The following is a 22,026-nucleotide window of genomic DNA, read 5'->3' as shown; positions in this document are numbered from 1 at the left end:
AAGGATGTGAACTAGCAATTCACAGGCATACCAGTTACTAAACACACACACACACACACACACACACACACACACACAAAACCATAAAGTGATGCTTGGCTTCAACTAATAATGAAATAATTACAAAGGAACAAAAGCAGCTAGACACAATTCTTTGCCTGTCAGATGACCAACAATTTAAGTTTGATGATACCCATTATTGGCAAAGAGGGTACAGAAGCATTTTCTCATACACTGTATAATACAAATTATTGCAAGTATTTTGGAGGGTAATTTGTCAGTTTCTAGCAGTGTTTTAAATGCACATAGTAAGGGATTCCACTCTCAGGAATTTACAAATGGTCTTACAAAAGTACAATGAGATGTTATACACAGTACTGTAGCATTGTTTATAATTTTATTTAATCAGAGGACTAATTATATCATGGTACATCCTTACAGTGGTATATTGTGCAACCATTAAAGATAATGATGTAAATCTATATGTGTTGATATGGAAGTATCTCCAAGGTATATATTATTAAATGAAAACACACAAGGAACAGACAAATATTATAGTATAATCCCATTTGTATGAATAAAATCAAATATACATATATATAATGTTAAATGCATCCTTCCTTTTCTTGAGAGGTACTTAAGCAATCATTAACTAGTTTCCTCTTGGGAAGTGAGGGTTACATTACATTTTCCATTTTAAATCTTCTCTTATTTACTTCCTCTAGGTTGGGAACGTTTCAGTGAAAATCACAAACAAGATTTAAAATTGCTTGAAACTTCTGTCTAGGTTAGCTTTAGCCTTAGAAGATGACGCTCATGTAAAAGGAAACAAACTTGGTGATTCGGCCTTTCCCCACCCCCATATTGTAAGGAGGGGGCCAGGCTGGAAAGGCACCCCTGTTAACTTAGAAAATTAGCCAAAGGATCCATTCTAATGTGTTCAAAAGACATCCTTGAACAGCTGATTGGGAGACTGAGGTTGAGAAAATCTGGTTGATACATTGATAGTTCTTAGCTGTGTTTATAGCTTTGATGCTATCTCTGAAGACATGTTAATATGAAAAGCGTACCATGGCAAAAGAAATGTCTGATGGAAATTTCAATAGGATGGTTTTGCATTGAGCAAAATATCAACAGAGAGAAACGTTGCGCCCAAAGAGGGGCTGGCAAGTAATACTGTAGGGAACTCAAGAGGTAAATGTTGGGATAATGAAGAGCAAAATGTAGATGAGACAGTTCGTTGTTCATTTAAATTTAAAAAGTGGCCCTCAGAGTTGGCTCATTTAGCAAATATTTTTTGAGGTTAAGTTCTCAGAGAGTATCTGCAAGGCAAGGCAGTAATTGCCAAATATGCAAATATGTCAAGAAAACAGCTAATGAAAATGATTTTTGAAAAATGGATATGGAGAACCCCTCTCAGGGACTGGGATGCATTTGTAGTTCTTAGGGTTCTTTTGGAGCTGATGAAAACTACAAGATACTGGCATAATTAAGAACAATATCATTGCTATCATGAGGCAGACTTCTTTTTGAGAAAGTCCTATGTTGTCTATTTCTCAGACCCAAGTCTGAGCAGTGAATCAGTGATACTTTCATATGACATAAGAGACTTGACTTCTCAGAGATACATTTGGTGAAATTTCCACCAATAGTGCTTAAAAATATTGCACCTGCTAGCCCATTCACTTCATTCACCTTATGATTATTCTGGTAGGGATTCTAAAGGAGTGAAAAATCTGTTTCCTTCTGTCCCACCTATTTATAGATCTGGGTTTTCAAAAAATTGTCACACCAAGGACCTAATAAGTAGAGTTGGATTTTTTTTCCACTTATTCCAGGTTTCTGACATTGATGGTGCTGGTACCACCCAACTGAATTAAGTATCTACACTGAGATCCTGCCCTATTTTATGATCCCAAGATTGTAAGATTTCTGAGTGCCTAATCAATGTGAATTGAAACAATTAGCTAGAGTCAGGTCTTTTTATGGGCACATAGTCTATATTCTCTGAGCCGTATCTTACAAATGAAGAATTCAGAAGCATATGTTGGAATTAGGAAAGTATGTGTGTGTCTGTGTGTGTGCGTGTGTGCGTGCACATATGCATACACATACATACATACACACATATCCATTCTTTTTGAGTTATATATACATATATATTCCATTAGACCCAAAGATAATGGAACCACCCAGATAGTTTGCAACAAGTTCAGCAATACACAGAGAAACAGTCTCTTATGTAAGGCAGCTATTTAAGATTTTATGGAAAAAAATCAGCCCTCTCTCAGCTATATCAAATAGCAAAGGATGGCCAATGCCAAATAAAATAGGATAAATATAGAAGCTATGGGTAACCAATATTCCTTTCTAGATTAATGCTAAGAGTTTTTCCATGAGTACTTTATTATGTAAATCTTTTGTGATTGCTGAATATAGAAGAATAAACAGCTGCTTAAGATTTTTTCTTAACTTTTCAGTTCTCTTTCTCATTTCTCTTCCTCTGTATGTGTGTATATGTGCATGAAGGAGAGAGAGCACAAGAACAATGAGCATAAACCATATATGCACAATTTAAAGTAAATAGAAAGGAAATACACATGCAACCATCATCAAAATCAAGAAATAAAATGCTGTGGCCCCCAAGAAAGTTGTCTGCTTAAAATACATTCCTGTGCTTCCATGGTGTCATAAACAAACAAACACGTGTTTCCTTGGTGTTTATTATGTTGAGTGAGCAATGAAGAAGGCACAGGTGCATCAGGACAATGTATATATTTCATCATAAAATCTGTATTTACGGTTATTATCACTATATCCACAAAAAGCTGCCTCTGCAATCAAAATTGTATTAGGATGTGAAAGACAGCTGTGGGGTGAGATAGAATGGCTGAACTTCCATGTGGCAGGTGATGCCAGGATATGGATGCCTCATTTTCAACAAAGGCAGTATTATACTTTTAAATCTGATTTTAAAATAATAGGGGGTGGAAGAGATTGTTCATTTCAAGGAATGATTCTTCCCAGGATTTCTTAATACAACTCCTCCCTGCCAACTCCTTCAACGTAGGCAGTTCTGGAGGTCTGGTCAGTCTTCCCCTGGCTTCTCCTTATCTATTCCACTCTGTGTGTGCACCAGCTCCTGACACTCCCTTATGTCACACACTTCCTTCCGGGCTATTATCTGAAGATCCAGGGACAATGGAGTCACCCAGGTAGTTTGCAGTAAGTTTGGCAGTAGGTAGAGAGACAATCTCTTCTGCAACATTCCTCCTTAAAATGCCCTTCCTTGGCCCCCTCGAGGAAGTCCTGCCTTCCCTAAAACCGGACTCAAGTCTCACTGTCTTCTCCATCTTTAGATCACCCAGATGGATTTATTTATTTATTTTCCCCTGGCTTTACTGAGGTATAACTGACAAATAAAATTGCATATATTTGCATGCCTCATGAAATGATTACCACATCAAGTTCATTAACATATCCATCACTTCATATAGTATTTTGTGTGTGTGTGTGTGGTGAGAACCCCATAAGATCTAGTCTCTTAGCAGTTGTCAAGGATACAATACAGTATTAACTATAGTCACTGTGCTGTACATTATATCCCCAGAACTTATTCATCCAGTAACTGAAAGTTTGTACCCTTTGACATTCGTCTCCCCATTTCCCCACCCCCAGACCCTCTCAACCACCATTCTACTCTATGTTTCTATGAGTACCCTTTTCTTTCTTTTTTTTTTTTTAAAGATTTTATTTTTAAAGCAATCTTTACACCAAATGTGTGGCTCAAACTCAAAACCCAGGGATCAAGAGTCACACACTCCAACAACTGAGCGCACCAGGTGCCCCTATATGAGTACCCTTTTATATCCCACATATAAGTGATATGAAACAGTATTTGTCTTTCTCTGGCTTACTTCACTTAGCATAATGAGCTCCAGTTTCATCCATGTTGTTGCAAATGGCAGGATTTCCTTTTTTATTGTTGAATAATATTCCTGTGGTAGGTAGATAAATAGGCAGATAGATAAATAGACAGATATTATGCTCATTTATATACACACACATATATAATTTATATCACATATGTATTCGTTATCCATTCATCCATCAGTGGATATTTGGGTTGTTTCCCTGGCTTGGCTATTTGTGAATAATGCTGCAGTGAACATGGGAGTCAGATATCTCTTCTAGATATTGATTTTGTTTCCTTTGGATATATACCCAGAAATGGGATTACTAGATCATATGGTAGTTCTATTTTTTAATTTTTGAGGAACCTCCATACTGTTTCCTATAATGGCTGTATAATTTTACATTCTTACCAATAGTGCACAAGGGTTTCCTTTTCTCCACATTCTGACCAACACTTGTTATCTCTTATCTTTTTGATAATAGCCTTCCTAACAGGTGTGAGGTGATAGCTCATTTTAGTTTGATTTGCATTTCCCTGACAATTAATGACATTGAACACCATTTCATGTACATGTTAGCCACTTGTATGTCTTCTTTAGAAAAATTTAGGTCTTTTGCTAATTTTTAATCAGATTATTTGTTTTTGTTTTGCTACAAAAACTCATGAGTTGTATGAGTTCCTTATGTATTTTGGATATTAACAATTTATAAAAAAAAAATCCAAAACAATCATTGCTAAAACTAATGTCAAAGAGGTTTTCCCTGTATTTTCATCTAGAAGTCTGTGGTTTCGGGTTTACATTTAAGTATTCAGTCCATTTTGAATTAATTTTTGTGAGCAGTGTAAGATAGGGGTCTAGTTTCATTCTTTGCATGTGGATATCCAGTTTCCCCATTACCATTTATTGAAGAGACTATCCTCTACCCACTGTGTATTCTTGGTGCTCTTGTTCAATATTAGTGGGTTTATTTCTGGACTCTCCACTCTGTTCTATTGGTCTATATGTCTGTTTTTATTCTAGTACAACACTATTTTGATTACTATAGCTATGGTTTAAAATCAGGAGGTGTGATGCCTCCGGCTTTGTTATTTATCAAGATTGCTTTGACTGTTGGCAGTCTTAGATGATTCCATATCAATATTAGGATTGTTTTTTCTATATGTATGAAATATGCAGTTGGAATTTTGATAGGGATTGCATTGGATCTGTAGATTGCTTCGGGTAGTATAGGTATTTTAACAAAATTCATTCTTCCAGTCCATGAACACAGGATATCTTTGCATTTATTTGTGCCTTCTTTAATTTCTTTTATCAGTGTCTTACAGTTTTCGGTTTATAGATCATTCACCTCCCTAGCTAAATTAATTCCTAAGTGTTTACTGTTTCTGATGCTATTGTAAATAAGATTATTTTCTTAATTTCTTTTTCAGATAGTTCATTGTTAGGGGTGCCTGGGTGGCTCAATCATTTAAGCATCCAACTTTTGGTTTTGGCTGGGGTCACGATCTCACAGTTGGTGAATTTGAGCCCTGCATCGGGGGCTCTGTGCTGACAGCATGGAGCCTGCTTGGGATATCTCTCTCTCTCCCTCTCTCTCTCTCTCTCTTTCTGCCTGTCCCCGGCTTGCTCTCCGTCTCTCTCTCTCTCTCTCTCTCTCTCTCTGTCTCTCTCAAAAAATAAATAAACATTAAAAAAATTTTTAAAAAATGGTAGTTCATTGTTAGTACATGGAAACTCAACTGATTTTTGTAAGTTGTTCTGGTATCCTGTAAATTTACTGATTTTATTTATTCTAACAGTTTTTTGGTGGAGTCTTTAGGATTTTTTATGTATAAGACCATGTCATCTGTGAACGGGAACAGTTTTGCTTCTTTCTTTCCAATTTGGATGCTTTTTATTTTTTTTCTTGCCTAATTACTCTGGCTAGCACTTCCAATGCTATGTTGAATAGGAATGGAGAGAGTGGGCAGCCTTCTCCTATCCTGATCTTAGAGGAAAGCTTTTGGCTTTTCACCATTGAGTATGTGATATTAACTGTGGGTCACTCAGTTGGGTTTAATCTCTTCCTACCCTCAGTCTATCTTTTATAATTTTATTTATAGTATTTTATATTAGAATTGTTTATGTGTGTGCCTTCTCACTCCTGCTGGTCAGGGACTATTGTATTCCCCATTACACCCAGCACAGTTCTTTACCTACAGAGCAAGCTCACTAAATGGTAATTGAAATGGATTTGTTGAATCTAGTACATTTAAAATATGATCAATTTTACAGAATTTTTCTATGCATCATCTCAGGCATACTGTCATATAAATTTATGAAGAAGGGGCCCTGGGTGGTTCAGTTGGTTGAACATCTGACTTCAGCTCAGGTCATGATCTCATGGTTCATGAGTTAGAGTCCTGCACTGGGCTCTCTGCTGTCATTGTGGAGCCTGCTTGGAATCCTCTGTCTCCCTCTCTCTTTGCCCCTCCCCTGTTCTGCTCACTCACTCTCTCTCTCTCTCTCCCAAAAACAAACATTAAAAAAAAATTTACCATGAAAAGTGAGCATTGGTTGAATGTTTTGAAGCTCCATCTTTGAAAATGTATTTTTTCCATTATTAAGATAGAGAATAAATTATATAATGCTGTATGGTCATAAAATAAAGGATTATGAATGACAGGTAATAAAATAAAGTGAGCTTGAGACCTGTATTAATCTATTTTTGGTGTCCTTGTCCATTCTGTGTAGTCAGTTAAACTTTCACCAGGGCAATACGATCTACTTCCTGCACCAGTTCCCAAGCACGCTTCCAGGTAATTATATACTTATTAAGTTGCTTTTAATAATTTCACTCATGCCTTTTTATTTACATACTTAACCAATACTAATGGCTTTTAAACCTCATTTATGCCCATCATATCCAGATTAGCATTTTTAAATATTTAGTGAGAGATAGGGAATAAGTTAATAAAGTTCTCACATTAAAAAACAGATTTAGAATATCATCTTTTCTTTTTTTAATATAGGAGCTTCGTATTTCGTTCTGCAGTTCAAAGATTTCCAACAAGCTGCTTCACTCCTGTAAGTATATTGTAGACACATAACTCCTGATGAATTTGATGTTTAAAACATGCAATGGTTCATGTTGAGATATCAAGATTAACCTTTTGTTCACTGTAGTAGATAAGCAATGAATGATTAATGTAATTGATTTAATATGTACTTAAAGTATATCTGAAGATATACTAGGGATTTCAGTGTAAGTAGTCCATTTGTGTCAAGTTATAGAATAAAAGTAAAGACTTCTTTACTTTCTGTAAGTCTTGACTCCTATCACCTTCTCAGTGAAGTCATCCTTGGTCACCTGTTCAGAATTTTCTGTGCCCCATCCTTATTTTGTTTTGTTTTGTTTTGTTTTCTCCATATTGCTCATTACTATCTGATACATTACACTTAAACATTAATTTCTCCTGTTTTGTCTGTCTCCCTCACTAGAATATAAGCTTCATAAAGGTGAGGATTTTTGTTTTTGTCCTGTTTACATAACATGTAGAAAAATAGCTGACACATGGCATTTATTGATTTAATTGATTGATAAAGTCAGAGATATTTGATAGATCATTATATTAACAGCAAGAAGGAAAAGTATCTGTCTCTGGTTTCTTTCCAAAGTGTGAAAATGCCTACCTGTTTCTACAAGTTTCCAAATATATGTACATGTGTTATGATAAAAATGAACTCCTTTAGATAACTAACTAGTAGGATGCCAAAAAATAAATAATTATATAAATATTTTGAAGGATTAAGGAAATATGAAATTATTTAGGGATGGTTTGATGGACTTGAATTACCTATTTGTAACTAGAAACTCAGGGGAAGAGAAACATACAGTGAACATCCAAAAGGGGAATTTAGATAACAGAGTTCAGAAACAGACCATAGACTATGTGAGATTTTTATATTTGATAAAGATGGTGTGTCAAATTAGTAGGAAAAAGGAAGAGCTATTTTATGCTAGACAATTGATGAAATAACTTAGAAAATTAAGTTAGATTCCTCATGCCACATATTAAAATGAACTCATATTGATTAAAGAATTAAATACTTTTGAAACCATAAAACCAGAAGAAAACATTGGCATGTATCTAATTTTAGGATAAGGTAGATTTTCTGAGTAATAGCAATGGATGAACTGCAAAGGAAAAGAAGTATTTGATTTGATTCCACCACATTTAAATTTTTTTGTATATCAGAAAACAAACTGTAAATAAGTAAACAGGAATTAGGAAAATATTTTCAACATACATGGCAGATAAAGGGCTGACAGCCTTATCTACACTTCTCTTAACACTCTATAGGAGGGACCCCTGGGTGGCTCAGTCGGTTAAGCATCCAACTTCGGCTCAGGTCATGATCTCATGGTTCATGAGTTTGAGCCCCGCATTGGGCTCTCCACCAATGCTGACCATGTGGAGGCTGCCTAGGATTCTCTGTCTCTTTCTCTCTCTCTCTCTCTCTCTCTCTCTCTCTCTCTCTCTCTCTCTGTCCCTTCCCCCCTCTTTTTCTCTCCCCAAATCAATAAACTTAATAAAAAAAAAAATCTATAGGAGAAACATCAATAGAAAAGTAAAACAGGTAAAGGAAGTGTGAGAAGCTAGAAGGTTAATTGAAAACTGTATGGGGGTGGTGTGCTTGGATGAATAATGGCGCCAAAGCTGTGTCTGTGTCCTAGTTTTTAGAACCTGTGAAGGTTACCTCATGTGGCAGAAACTGTCCGTGTAATTATGTGAAGGATCTTGAGATGGGGAGATTATCCTGGATTTCCAGTGGACCTTATATGCAATCACAGGTGTCTGTATAAGAAAGGCAGGGGGAGATTGAGAAGGGGGGAAGGCAATGTGGCCACAGAGGCAGAGGTTAGAGTGATGCGGCCACAAGCCTAGGAAGGTGGCCATCACCAGGAGCTGGAAGAGGTGAGGACAGACCCTTTCCTAGAGCCTCCAGAGGTATCCCTGATGACACTTTGATTTTAGTCCAGTGACACTGATTTCAGACTTCTGGCCTCTGGAACTATGAGAGAATAAAATTCGGTTGTTTTAAGTCACCAAATTTATAGAAATTTGTCACAGCAGTCACAGGACACGAACATAGGTAGAGATTATGTCCAGTGGATTTCACTGTGGATTGATGGGAGGAGGGCGTGGTTTTTCCTTTGGGTGTCCCTAGGCCTTTTCTCCCGGACATATCAGTAGCTTCAAAATGACTCCTCAGCCTCTGGCTTGGGTATAGGCCAGTTGCTGGTGTTCTAGGAGCTGAGACGGGGAAGGGGCTGGGAGGTCTCACCGTTTTGTGTGTAAAGAGCTCACTCAATTCCTGTTTTTAGTGAAGGCTCCTGTCCTCAGAGTGCCTGGGGCTCCTGAGTCCAATTCTCTGGTGCAGTCTTCCCAGGAATGAACCCCCCCCCCCCCCCCCCCCCCACACACACACACCCTGGGATGCAGGAAGGGCGTGAGGCAGAGGGACCTAGAGAGGAGAGGTCTACCGGCCCTCCTATGTTCAGCCCCCACCACCCATTCCCACCTCACAGGGGCTCCTCAGGGCTGAAATTCCTGACCTTCTTTTGGGTTCTGTGGAGCAAATCAGCCTGCTCCTCTGGCAGGCCCTCTCCAGGTGCGTGGGCTTCAGCTCTCCCCACTGAGCCATATCAGGTACCATTCCTCCAGACTGCTTCATGTCTACCCCAGATATGTTATCTCTGCTGGCTGTTGTCTCTTCTCTTGGGTGTGTGTGTGGAATGGGGGGTGGATAGTTATGCCTTTTTTATTTGATAGGTGGAACAGAGACAGATGAATGTGTCTGGCTGGCTTTGGCAGCAAGAAGTCAAGACACGTGGATTTTTTTTGCTAGGTAATACTCTATATCCCCTGAAATATATTGTTAAATTTTTTTTTAAATGTTTATTTACTTTTGAGAGAGAGAGAGAGAGACAGAGAGTGCGCTATCAGGGGAGGGGCAGAGAGAGAGGGAGACACAGAATCTGAAGTAGGCTCTAGGCCCCCAGCTGTCAGCACAGAGCCCGACGCAGGGCTCAAACTCACAAACTGTGACATTATGACCTGAGCTGAAGTTGGATGCTCAACTGACTGAGCCATCCAGGCGCCCGGATTGAAATATATGCTTTAAACGAATGCTGTGAGCTAATAATAATTTGTTTACTATTAGTAAAGAGGCTCAAATCAAAAATAATTTGATATTAGTTCAGGCTATATGTCCTGCAGGGAAAAGCAGCCCTGTATATGAAATAGCACAAGCCAGTTGATTCTGACAGTCTTTGCCTTTGTTCTCATCGCTTTTATGGAGGAGAAGATTTTTGGAGATCCTTATTCTGCCATTTTCATTGATGTCACCTCATCCATTCTATTTTATAAATAAATGTGATTCACTGATTTAGAACATCCTGTCCTTCAACAAATTGAAAAGAATACTTTCATGGAAAATGTTCTAACACAAAGAAATAGCTCAGGGCTGTGATTCATGTCTGTCCTAAACATGCATTCCTACAGCAGAATGTGGGTTTGGTTTAGATCCACAAACTTGTAAACTACAGAAAGCAGACTCCTTTGATCCCAACAGTGGGAGATGTTGGTGCGCTGTGTTGAGTATGGTACAGAAGTGCTGCCTACCAGGAGAACATTCTTAAAGTTAAACCAATGCAATAATCTTTAGGCCATTATAATATGCCACTTAACCTTTATCTGAAAAACTCAATTTGATTGATTTCGTCTTTCAGTTTAATTGTTCTAGAAATTAACATTATGATCACAGAACTGTTTAGGACTCTTAGAAGTGGAAGAAACTTTATAAATAAGCTACAGCTGACCCTTGAACAACACAGATTCGAACTGTGTGGGTCCGCTTATATGTGTATTTTTTTAAAGTAAATACAGTACAGTACTGTAAGTGTATTTTCTTTTTCTTATGATCTTCTTCATAACATTTGTTTCTATAGCTTACTTTATTGTAAGAATACAATATATATAATACATACAGCATACAAAATACATGCCAATTGACTGTATATGTTATTGGTAAGGCTTTCAGTCAACAGTGAGCTATTAGCAGTTACGTTTGGGGGGAGTCCAAAGTTATACATGGATTTTCCACTGCTTGGGGGCCAGTGTCCCTAACCCCCATGCTGTGCAAGGGTCAACTGTACTCTATCAGGGTTGGTTTTGATGGTGATAACCATCATTCATTGACTGTTTTCTGGTGCAGGTGCATTTAATCCTCGCAGCAACTTGGTGGGGTAATATTTATCATCTCCGTTTCACAGGTCAGGAAATGGAAGTTAGTTTCCAGAGGTCACACGGTTTTTTAGGAAGTGGAGCTGTGACTTAGACCCTGTTTATAGTGACCTCAAAACCTGGGCTCTAAGGTCTACTGCCTAGTGCATGAGCATGATCAAGTGACTTGCTTAGTGCCTTTGGACATTTACAGCTCATCTGGGGTCAAATCCAGGTGGCAGACATTGTGTTGTCTCTGGCGTCACCATTCCTCACTGATGACTAAGGCTTGTTTGTGGGCCCAGGTTGGACCCTTTTTGCAGTAGGATAAGTTCACATGCAGGGAGCTTCTCTGTCCTGGGAGGTCCATCTGCCAGCCTGCCTGTTAGGTCCTGATCATCTAAGATTCTTAACAACGGATGGATGCAGCTTAGGCTCCAGCTGGGAGACTTGCTACACTAGCTTTTCTTAATTGGCCATATTTTTCTCTGGGACACCTTTAGGATATTAGAACTTCCAGTCTTTTCTCAGCAAAGTCTCTTTGTAAAATGCCGGACTCAACTGAGTCTAGCTGACTTCAATAGAAATTCTTTCATCTACTCTATACAGCTCTTTTGGGTGGCTCTGTGTGTGAGGCCCCAGTGCCAAGTTGGTATTGTTGACTATTCAATGCAGATGAGACATCTTGTCAGCGTGCTCCCTTCCCTCTTAAAGGGCAAGAACACTCTAAAGTCAATAACCGCCCCCCCCCCAAATTAAAAAATAAAGTTAATAACCCAAAATGTTTTATTCTTCAAACTGCCTTTTCACACCCATGAATGACCGTAGTTCTTATTGATATCTCAGACTCAGTAGTGATCAACTCAAACTTTCGAGAGCCAATCAACCTACACCATATGATTTCATTCAATTTCAACAGTATTTTTGGCCAAATTATTCAAATTATTAATATTATTGAATATTTACTTGTCTCAAGCATGGTAGTAGGTGTAGGTAAACACATAAGAAGAATATAAAACAGAGCTTCTGAACATGAATAGACACTTCTCTAAAGAAGACATCCAGATGGCCAACAGGCACATGAAAAGATGCTCAACATCGCTCCTCATCAGGGAAATACAAATCAAAATCACACTCAGATATCACCTCATGCCAGTCAGAGTTGCCAAAATGAACAAATCAGGAGACTGTAGATGCTGGAGAGGATGTGGAGAAACGGGAACCCTCTTGCACTGTTGGTGGGAATGCAAACTGGTGCAGCCACTCTGGAAAACAGTGTGGAGGTTCCTCAAAAAATTAAAAATAGACCTACCCTGTGACCCAGCAGTATCACTGCTAGGGATTTACCCAAGGGATACAGGAGTACTGATGCATAGGGGCACTTGTGCCCCAATGTTGATAGCGGCACTCTCAACAATAGCCAAATTGTGGAAAAAGCCTAAATGTCCATCAGCTGATGAATGGATAAAGAAATTGTGGTTTATATACACAATGGAGTACTACGTGGCAATGAGAAAGAATGAAATAGGGCCCTTTGTAGCAACGTGGATGGAACTGGAGAGTGTGATGCTAAGTGAAATAAGCCATACAGAGAAAGACAGATACCATATGTTTTCACTCTTATGTGGATCCTGAGAAACTTGATAGAAACCCATGGGGGAGGGTAAGAAAAAAATAAAAGAGGTAAGAGTGGGAGAGAGCCAAAGCATAAGAGACTCTTAAAAACTGAGAACAAATGGAGGGTTGATTGGGGGTGGGAGGGAGGGGAGGGGAGGTGATGGGCATTGAAGAGGGCATCTTTTGGGATGAGCACTGGGTGTTGTATGGAAACTAATTTGACAATAAATTTCATGTATTAAAAAAATAAAAATAAATAAATAAGTAAAAATAAAACATAGCTTCTGTTTCCAAATACCTAAGCAAGTCTGCTCAGTGATTTTATTAATTATAGAAAGTGTACCCATAGAAGCACACAGGAACTAGTGTGGGACCAAATGGCTTAGCATACACGACTTGAAACATGACATCCAAAATTAGACACTGATGACAAGTTTAATATTATCTGTTGATAGAAGCACATGTACCTTCTTCCTTCCAGCCATCTCCAGAACTTTCTGATACATTCACTTGTAAGCTTCTTAGCAAATGCTGATTCCAGGTGGAAGAAAAAGATAAGGAGTGAAGAAAAGGCTTGAATGAGGAAAGGGACATCCATACTTGTCCCTTCAAAGCCTGTATTCTAAGCCAAACTCAAAGAAACCAAAGTGCTAGTTGTCTTCTCGGCCTTTGGATCCAAAAGCTTTTTCATTAGGCATTTATTAGTTGAGGGGTCAAGAAGGGAAATTACTGCCCACTGCAGTCATGCCTGAAACTCCATAGTAGGGATTTAAAAAAAAAAAAAAGATTTTATTTTTCAGTAATCTCTATACGCAGGGTGGGGGTCAAACTCACAACCCTGAGATCAAGAGTTGCATGCTCTTCTGACTGAGCCAGGCAGGTGCCCCCATAGTAAGAATTTTGATATGAAAGCCTAAGATCTGAGACATGAGACATGTGCCATTCTTTTTTTTTTTTTTTTTTTTTAATTTTTTTTTTCAACGTTTATTTATTTTTGGGACAGAGAGAGACAGAGCATGAACGGGGGAGGGGCAGAGAGAGAGGGAGACACAGAATCGGAAACAGGCTCCAGGCTCTGAGCCATCAGCCCAGAGCCTGACGCGGGGCTCGAACTCATGGACCGTGAGATCGTGACCTGGCTGAAGTCGGACGCTTAACCGACTGCGCCACCCAGGCGCCCCTCTTTTTTTTTTTTTAATTTTTTTTGATGTTTACTTATTTTAGAGACACAGAGAGCAAGTGGAGGAGGGGCAGAGAGAGAGAGAGAGGGAGACCCAGAATCTGAAGCTGGCTCCAGGCTCTGAGCTGTCAGCACAGAGCCTGATGTGGGGCTCGAACCCATGAACCATGAGATCATGACCCGAGCTGAAGTCAGACACTCAACTGACTGAGCCACCCAGGAGTCTCTCACATGCCCTCTTTTAAATGCAAAAGCTCTTGAAGGAGAAATATATTAATCCAATTCATACTAAGGAATTAGTGACTAATTAGATTCTCCCTCCCCATCCCCTCATCCTCCAGGAATATAGATGAGACAACAAAATTAGAGTACCTGGGATAAAGGAAAGGAACTGAAAAGAGGGGTTCCAGTTTTTAGATATTTATATCATTACTCTTTGTTCTCTACACAAAATATGTGTTACACTTTTTGATATTAACCTCAAGATAATTCCATAAAAGCATCTGCAAAATAAAGAAAAATAAAAATCACAAAGAGTTGCTATGTTGGGAAGTTTTACAGACATTTTCTTTATAAAATAAGTAAGTCTGTTGATTCTTATGAGAGGATCCAATTTTGACATAACTGAAGTAGCATAGTTTCAGAGAAAATCTACAAGAATGAATGCTAAATAGATGGGAGTTCCTGTTTATGTAGAAAATTTGAATATCAATTTGCATATCTTACTTTATGTAATTATGGTCATAATAGCTATTTGAGTTTAAAGTGTCTTCTTTAAATGTTTATTTTTAAGAGAGCAAGTGAGCAGGGGGAGGGGCAGAGAGAAAGGGAGACAGAGGATCTGAAGCAGGCTCAGTGTTGGTGCTGACAGCAGAGAGCCCAATGCAGGGCTGGAACTCGCAAGTCGTGAGATCATGACTTGAGCTGACGTTGGACGCTTAACCGACTGAGCCACCCAGGTGCCCCTGAATTTAAAGTTTATATTTTCTGTTCTAAAAGTAATATATGATTTCCTGCTCAGTAAGGCAAATTGGCCATATAACAGTCTCTTCTCACTCTCAAATCCCAATAAAATGGTAGTAAAAGAATACATACATCCACATGAATAAACAGAAAAAAAGGGAAACACTGGCACACAAGAGATTTCAACAATTTTTAGATAATAGAAAGTAGAGGAAGCCACAGATTAAAAAGCAGGCAGGGGATGGTGCAGAAGAGACGGGAGCCTGTTTGTCTCGTAGAACTGCAGAGAGACTTGGGACTTGGTGGGGGAAAGTAAGGTGACACAGGGAATTAGTTGAACACCAGGGAATTAATCAAAACTGTATACAGAGAGTAATTTAAGTCTGGAGGCTCCCTTCCTCTCCTAATGTGAAATGTTGCTCTTTGGACACTTGCCCCTCAAGCAAAAGTTTAGTAGAATTTATCCTCTGGAAAAACTCAATGAGCCTAGAGGAAAGAGAACCACATCCTGACATTGAGGGAACCCCAGGAAAAAAACTGGCTCCCCATTCATTTGCCTGATCTCCACACATCCCAGCCACATACCCAAGCTTCCACCAGGCAAATGTGAAAAGCCTGTAACATGAATGAGAGATGGATATAAACAGACAGAAGGATGGAAACCTGGTTGAAAACAGAACACAGGGAATCGAAGGAAGATTTTTTAATACACTTTTTAAGTGTTTATATATTTATTTTGAGAGGACGGAGGGGCAGAGAAAGAGGGAGAGAGAATCCTAGGCAGGCTCCACCCTCAGTGCAGAGCCTGACGTAGGGCTTGATCCCCCAACGATGAGATCATGACCTAAGTTGAAATCCAGAATTGGACTTAACTGACTGAGCCACCCAGGCACCCTGAGGGAAGATTTTTTTTAAATTCAATTAGCATCCACAGAGAGAGAGAAAAGGGAAAATTATTTTCAACTTAGAATTCTGTGTTCAGCCACACAATCAATTGTGAAGATAAAATACAGACATTTTCCAGCATGCAAAAACTCATAAAAAATGCCTCCCAAATACTCTTTTTAAATATGGCACTGGTGATAAAATACAGAAAAAGAAGTGAATCCAGGAGGGGGGAGGTGTGGGATCTAGGACAAAGTGGGTCCAGCCTGGGAGAGCACTTAAAAGATGTCCCAGGTGGACCACTGTGCAGCAGGCTGAGAGGGAAACCAATCCACATTGAGAAAGAAACTAAAGAACCCCAGAAGGAATGTTTTTAAGGAGAAAAGGATTTAAGAACAGCTATATGATGAGAAATATTAAGAAAATATGTATAGCAAAATGCACAAGTGAAAAAAACAAGATACTAATTAACCCCAGGTAAAACAAAAGACAATCTAAGAAAAGGAATCATAATATGTAACTTGGCTCTGCAAGGAATAATATTTATTTAGTAAACATTGGTTAGTGATTTAAAATGCTACTTTGAAAACAAATAAAATGCTGCTTTGAATGGATGAGGAGAGAGGAATAGTGGACGGGGCAAGTGCCATATCTTCATTCATTCCAGGAGGCCATCAGTAGATAATTTTTAAGGTACAAATTAAGAAATATCAATATGAACACACTATTTAGTGATAAGGTCAATTCTGTAAGAACAGTTAAGAGCTAAAAATCGTTGTCTTAGGCTCTTTAGAACCTGCTCAGAGACATGTATGCCTAGGACATATGTGTAAAAGGTGTTTCTAAGAGTGCTAGTTGTGTGAAGTGAGGATAGTGTTATTTCAGTGAAATGCTATGTTCACATTCATATCCTGTGCTGTTACACACTCTTAAAAACAAAACACAAAACCGGTTGTCTTAGGAAATGAAATTGGGAGAGGAGTGAGACCAGACTTCTGTTTTTCGCTATAAGACTTTTGGTTCCAGTTGATTTTTAAAGCCACACTTCTCTATAAATTTAATAAAATGTCTTGAAATTTAAGTAAAAATGTATAAAAATTTAAAGTTAGAGTAAAAATAAATAAATTATAGATAATTTGGAAAATATAGAAAATTCTGTTTACAGTTTTTGTCATTGCTCATATGCAACCAATAATGTTAATTTTCTCCTTTTTCCTGTGCAGTTTTGAAAACATAGTTGTGAAAAAAAATAAAAAAATAGAAACATAGTTGTGATCATGGTGCATGATAATTTTATATCCTTTTTTTACTTAGCATATGTTTCATTATTACAAATCCTTTTAAACTTTATTTTTACTAGGTAAATAATCAAATTATCACATCATAATTTACTCAACCATCCCCCTCTTGATGGTCAATCTTGTTTTCAATTATTCCATATACAGGAGCCTTCAGTATCCAAGTAGAACTTGAACCACCCAAAAGACCTATTAACATGAACCCACTTTAAGTAGAATCAAAATCTCAAAGTAGTCAATAAAGTTTGATTTGGCCTTTCCTTTAAAACAAAAATTGGACTAGGGGTGCCTGGATGGCTCAGTTGGTTAAGCATCTGACTTCAGCTCAGGTCACGATCTCATAGTTTGTGAGTTCGAGCCCTGCATCTGGCTCTGTGTTGGCAGCTCAGAGTCTGGAGCCTGCTTGAGTTCTGTGTCTCCCTCTCTGTCCCCCCCCCCCCCCGCCCCCCCCCCCCACACACACTCTCTCTCTCTCTCTCTCAAAAACAAGTAAATAAATGTTAAAAAATTGGACTAAAAATTAGGAGAATATCCTATAATTGCAACTAGATACTCATTCCTAAGTTAAAGAGGAGACTGTGTTGAGTTTTTATGACAATGTCTTATAATAGTATAGTGACATCCTTCACTTCATGTTTGACATTCTAATGAAATCACAGAGGATAAATTTTAGAAAAAATATTGTTTGAAGTGTCATCAGTTTTCCCAGGGGCATCTCCTCTGACATTTGAAATCATTCTTTATTGAAGTGCCAGTACGTCACAATCCTTGTCATCGTCTCTTTCTTCTTGTTAGCTAACTTAACTTTGCTGGGTCCTCATTGGTCCATCAAAGACTTTTCCTGTGATGTGGGTACTTTTCCATCACTTTCCTTGACTTCATGAAATCTTGCATTTTTTGGATAAAATGTGCATTTTCACTTTGAATTGGATTTGTACTTTATTTGTGATGTATTGTTAAATATCATTTAAGAATAGTGCAGATAAACTGACTCAAAAAGACACTGTCCTATCTGCAGTGGTGGATGCCAATGTTAAGTGGGGAGAGATATTTGAATAGGATATAATTTTTAATTTGTTTTAAATTTTTATTTTTTAATTTTTAATTCTTTTAATTAAAAAAATGTTTTTATTTATTTTTGAGAGAGGGAAAGACAGAGCATGAGCAGGGGAGGGGCAGAGAGAGAGGGAGACACAGAATCTGAAGGAGGCTCCAGGTTCTGAGCTGTCAGCATAGAGCTTGAAGCAGGGCTCTAATCCATGAGCCTTGAGATCATGACCTGAGCAGAGGTCAGACGCCTAACCAACTGAGCCACCCAGGAGCTCCTTGAATAGGATATAATTTTGTAAGAGGTCAGCTCACTGGAGAATTTTTCTGTGTTATGACAACTTTGTTTACATTCACAACTTTGTTATACAAAGACTCTGGTACTGAATACTCAGATCAAAAGACTAATGCTAACATAAGACTGAATACACAAAGTCTTTTCTAAATTTGAGCATCATTTTTTATGGATTATCACAAATGGTATTTACTAGGGTAGAGATTATATACAGCTTCTTGATTGAGATTGCTGAGCCTTTTTTAAAAGTATCACATTCATTTATATCTTTAACAGCAATCAAGGGGATGCCCATTTCAAAAAATTGGTATAAATTTTGTTTATCATTATTTTAAAAAATATTTGTTAATTTGATAATAAAAGAATGGTGTCTCATTATTTTAATTTAATCTTAGGATCTGAGACTACACAATTTTTTTTTTAATTTTTTTTTTCCAACGTTTATTTATTTTTGGGACAGAGAGAGACAGAGCATGAACGGGGGAGGGGCAGAGAGAGAGGGAGACACAGAATCGGAAACAGGCTCCAGGCTCTGAGCCATCAGCCCAGAGCCTGACACAGGGCTCAAACTCACGGACCGCGAGATCGTGACCTGGCTGAAGTCGGACACTTAACCAACTGCGCCACCCAGGCGCCCCGAGACTACACAATAGCATATAGTGCAACAATGATTTCAGAGGTAGATTCCTTAATGGCCTTACCCATTTAGCCCATCCTCCCTCCCATAATCCCTCCAGCAACCCTCTGTTCTCCATATTTAAGAGTCTCTTATGTTTTCGTCCCCCTCCCTGTTTTTATATTATTTTTGCTTCCATTCCCTTATGTTCATCTGTTTTGTCTCTTAAAGTCCTCATATGAGTGAAGTAATATGATAGTTGTCTTTCTCTGACTAGTTTCGCTTAGCATAATATCCTCTAGTTCCATCCACGTAGTTGCACACGGCAAGATTTCATTCTTTTTGATTGCCGAGTAATACTCCATTGTATATATATACCACATCTTCTTTACCCATTCATCCATCGTTGGACATTTGGGCTCTTTTCATACTTTGAGTATTGTTGATAGTGCTGCTATAAACATTGGGGTGCATGCGCCCCTTCAAAACAGCATACTTGTATCCCTTGGATAAATACCTAGTAGTGCGATTGTTGGGTCATACGGTAGTTCTATTTTTAATTTTTTGAGGAACCTCCATAGTGTTTTCCAGAGTGGCTGCACCAGTTTGCATTCCCACCAGCAGTGCAAAAGAGATCCTCTTTCTCCACATCTTTGCCAACATCTGTTGTTAGCTGAGTTGTTAATGTTAGCCATTCTGACAGATGTGAGGTGGTATCTCATTGTGGTTTTGATTTGTATTTCCCGGATGATGAGTGATGTTGAGCATTTTTTCACGTGTCGGTTGGCCATCTGGATGTCTTCTTCGGAAAAGTGTCTATTCATGTGAGACTACACATTCTAATTATTAATCAGTTACTTGTGGTCCTTCCTACATACTTTTCTGGTCATAGTCTTTACCCAGTTATCTAGTGGGTAGCGTTTTAACATTCTTTTTTTGTTGATTTGTATAAACTCTATAGTGAAAAAATATTAGTATTTGCTGAAGGTTTTCAGGGATTTTGCCTTTTACTTTTGTGTTTTTATATAGAGAGTTTATTTATTTAATTATTTTAAATGTTTATGTATTTTTGAGGGAGAGAGAGAGAGCATGAGCGAGTGAGCAGGGGAGGTGTAGAGAGAGAAGGGATAGAGGATTCGAAGCAGGCTCCACACTGACAGCAGAGACCCCAATGCTCTGCTCATACTCACAAACCATGAGATCACAGCCTGAGATGAAGACAGAGGTTCAACCGACTGAACCACCAGGTGCCCCTAGAGAGAAGTTCAAAATGTAAAATGTTAGTATCGTCAAATTAGAGTTTGTCATCACCTTTTGGAATGTAGGTTCCATGGAAGGGGGACTGTCTTCTTCTTCAATACCCAGAGCCTAGTACATTGCTCAGAAAATGTATTGAATGAATGAATGAATGAATGAATGAATGAAATCTATGCATCTTTTCTTATTTTTTCCACCATTTAAAAAATTTCCTCCAGAGGAACTCCTGGATGGCTCAGTCAGTTAAGCGTCTGACTTCGGCTCAGGTCATGATCTCACGGCTTGCGAGTTTGAGCCCCGTGTCAGGCTCTGTGCTGACAGCTCAGAGCCTGGTGCCTGCTTCAGATTCTGTGTCTCCCTCTCTCTCTGCCCTCCCCCAGTCACACTCTGTGTCTCTCTCTCTCCCTCAAGAATAAATAAACATTAAAAAAATTTTTTTTTAATTCCCCCCAGAGACATGATGTTTACTTTAGTTTTCTTTCATGTATTTGTCATTTTGACTTGAAAAAAAAAAAAAGCTTACAACTCTTCAGGGCACCTGGTTGGCTCAGGCAGTTAAGAGTCCAATTCTTGATTTTGGTTCAGGTCATGATCTCACAGTTAGTGAGATCAAGCGCTGGGTCAGGCTCTGCTTGGGCAGTTCGGAGCCTGCCTGGGATTCTCTCTCTCCCTCTCTCTCTGCCCCTTCCCTTCTCACACTATCTCTGTCTCTCTCAAGATAAATAAATAAACTTAAAAATTTTTTTAAAGACCTTACAACTCTAATTTTTCTGAAATGTGTTTTGTGTATGGTTGCACAGTAAGGTTGTGGTGTCATTTGAGCCCTGTTGACTTAGGACAGGTTGCCTCATTGTTGGTGTATCTGAAACCTACTATCACCAGAAATCTGACCTGTAGACCTGGTGCAATATAGTATGACCCACAGACATTCACTGAGTTCACTCTAAACCCTTTTGAGAATGAGGCAGGTTATAAAAGATGGATACATACAGGTGTGCATCTCCTCCTCTTTCTTCCTATCATCTGTGAAAAGTAGCCCATTGAAATTTGTTCATCATTCATGCCTAAAATCTCCAGGAGCAGCCAATTAAAAGACAAGTAGATGACCATGCAAATGTCTAGCCAATACTACATGATTTTTTAGTTGTAGCAAGTACATTGACCTTGGATTTGAAAATCCTCTAGGATCATTTGCCCCTGAAGGCCTCTCAGTGTGGAGGAGCTGTTCTGACTTGTTAAAAAACACAGCCTTCTTGTTTGTGTCAGTGATTCGGTTGGTGACTTACATTTTGTCCCCAAAGCGTAGGTAGCTCTCAGGGGAAGCAGTTGGTAAGGGATTTGTCGGGTTGGAAAACGGTTTTTTTTTTTTTTTCAACGTTTTTATTTATTTTTGGGACAGAGAGAGACAGAGCATGAACGGGGGAGGGGCAGAGAGAGAGGGAGACACAGAATCAGAAACAGGCTCCAGGCTCCGAGCCATCAGCCCAGAGCCTGATGCGGGGCTCGAACTCACATACCGCGAGATCGTGACCTGGCTGAAGTCGGACGCCCAACCGACTGCGCCACCCAGGCACCCCTGGAAAACGGTTTTTAATCTTTAGATCAAACAACCAATGTAAGGTTGTATACTTATTGGCTATTTCTGTTATTGTTGAAATAATAATTGCTTATGGATCAGCACAA

The 22,026-nt window shown here is 38.7% G+C and overlaps 1 protein-coding gene across 1 annotated transcript in view; it reads left to right on the top strand.

Moving 5' to 3' along the window:
* The window catches only part of STPG4 (sperm-tail PG-rich repeat containing 4), a 47,218-nt gene that overhangs the window by 10,955 nt on the left and 14,237 nt on the right, over positions 1-22,026 (top strand). Inside the window, 2 exon segments of the mRNA XM_047851899.1 lie at positions 6,651-6,715; positions 6,929-6,983. Coding sequence (XP_047707855.1) covers positions 6,651-6,715; positions 6,929-6,983 — 120 coding nt within the window.

This window comes from Prionailurus viverrinus, chromosome A3, assembly GCF_022837055.1.
Source record: "Prionailurus viverrinus isolate Anna chromosome A3, UM_Priviv_1.0, whole genome shotgun sequence".
NCBI classification, from domain to species: Eukaryota; Metazoa; Chordata; class Mammalia; order Carnivora; family Felidae; genus Prionailurus; species Prionailurus viverrinus.
This window is presented reverse-complemented; position numbering and strand designations above follow the sequence as displayed.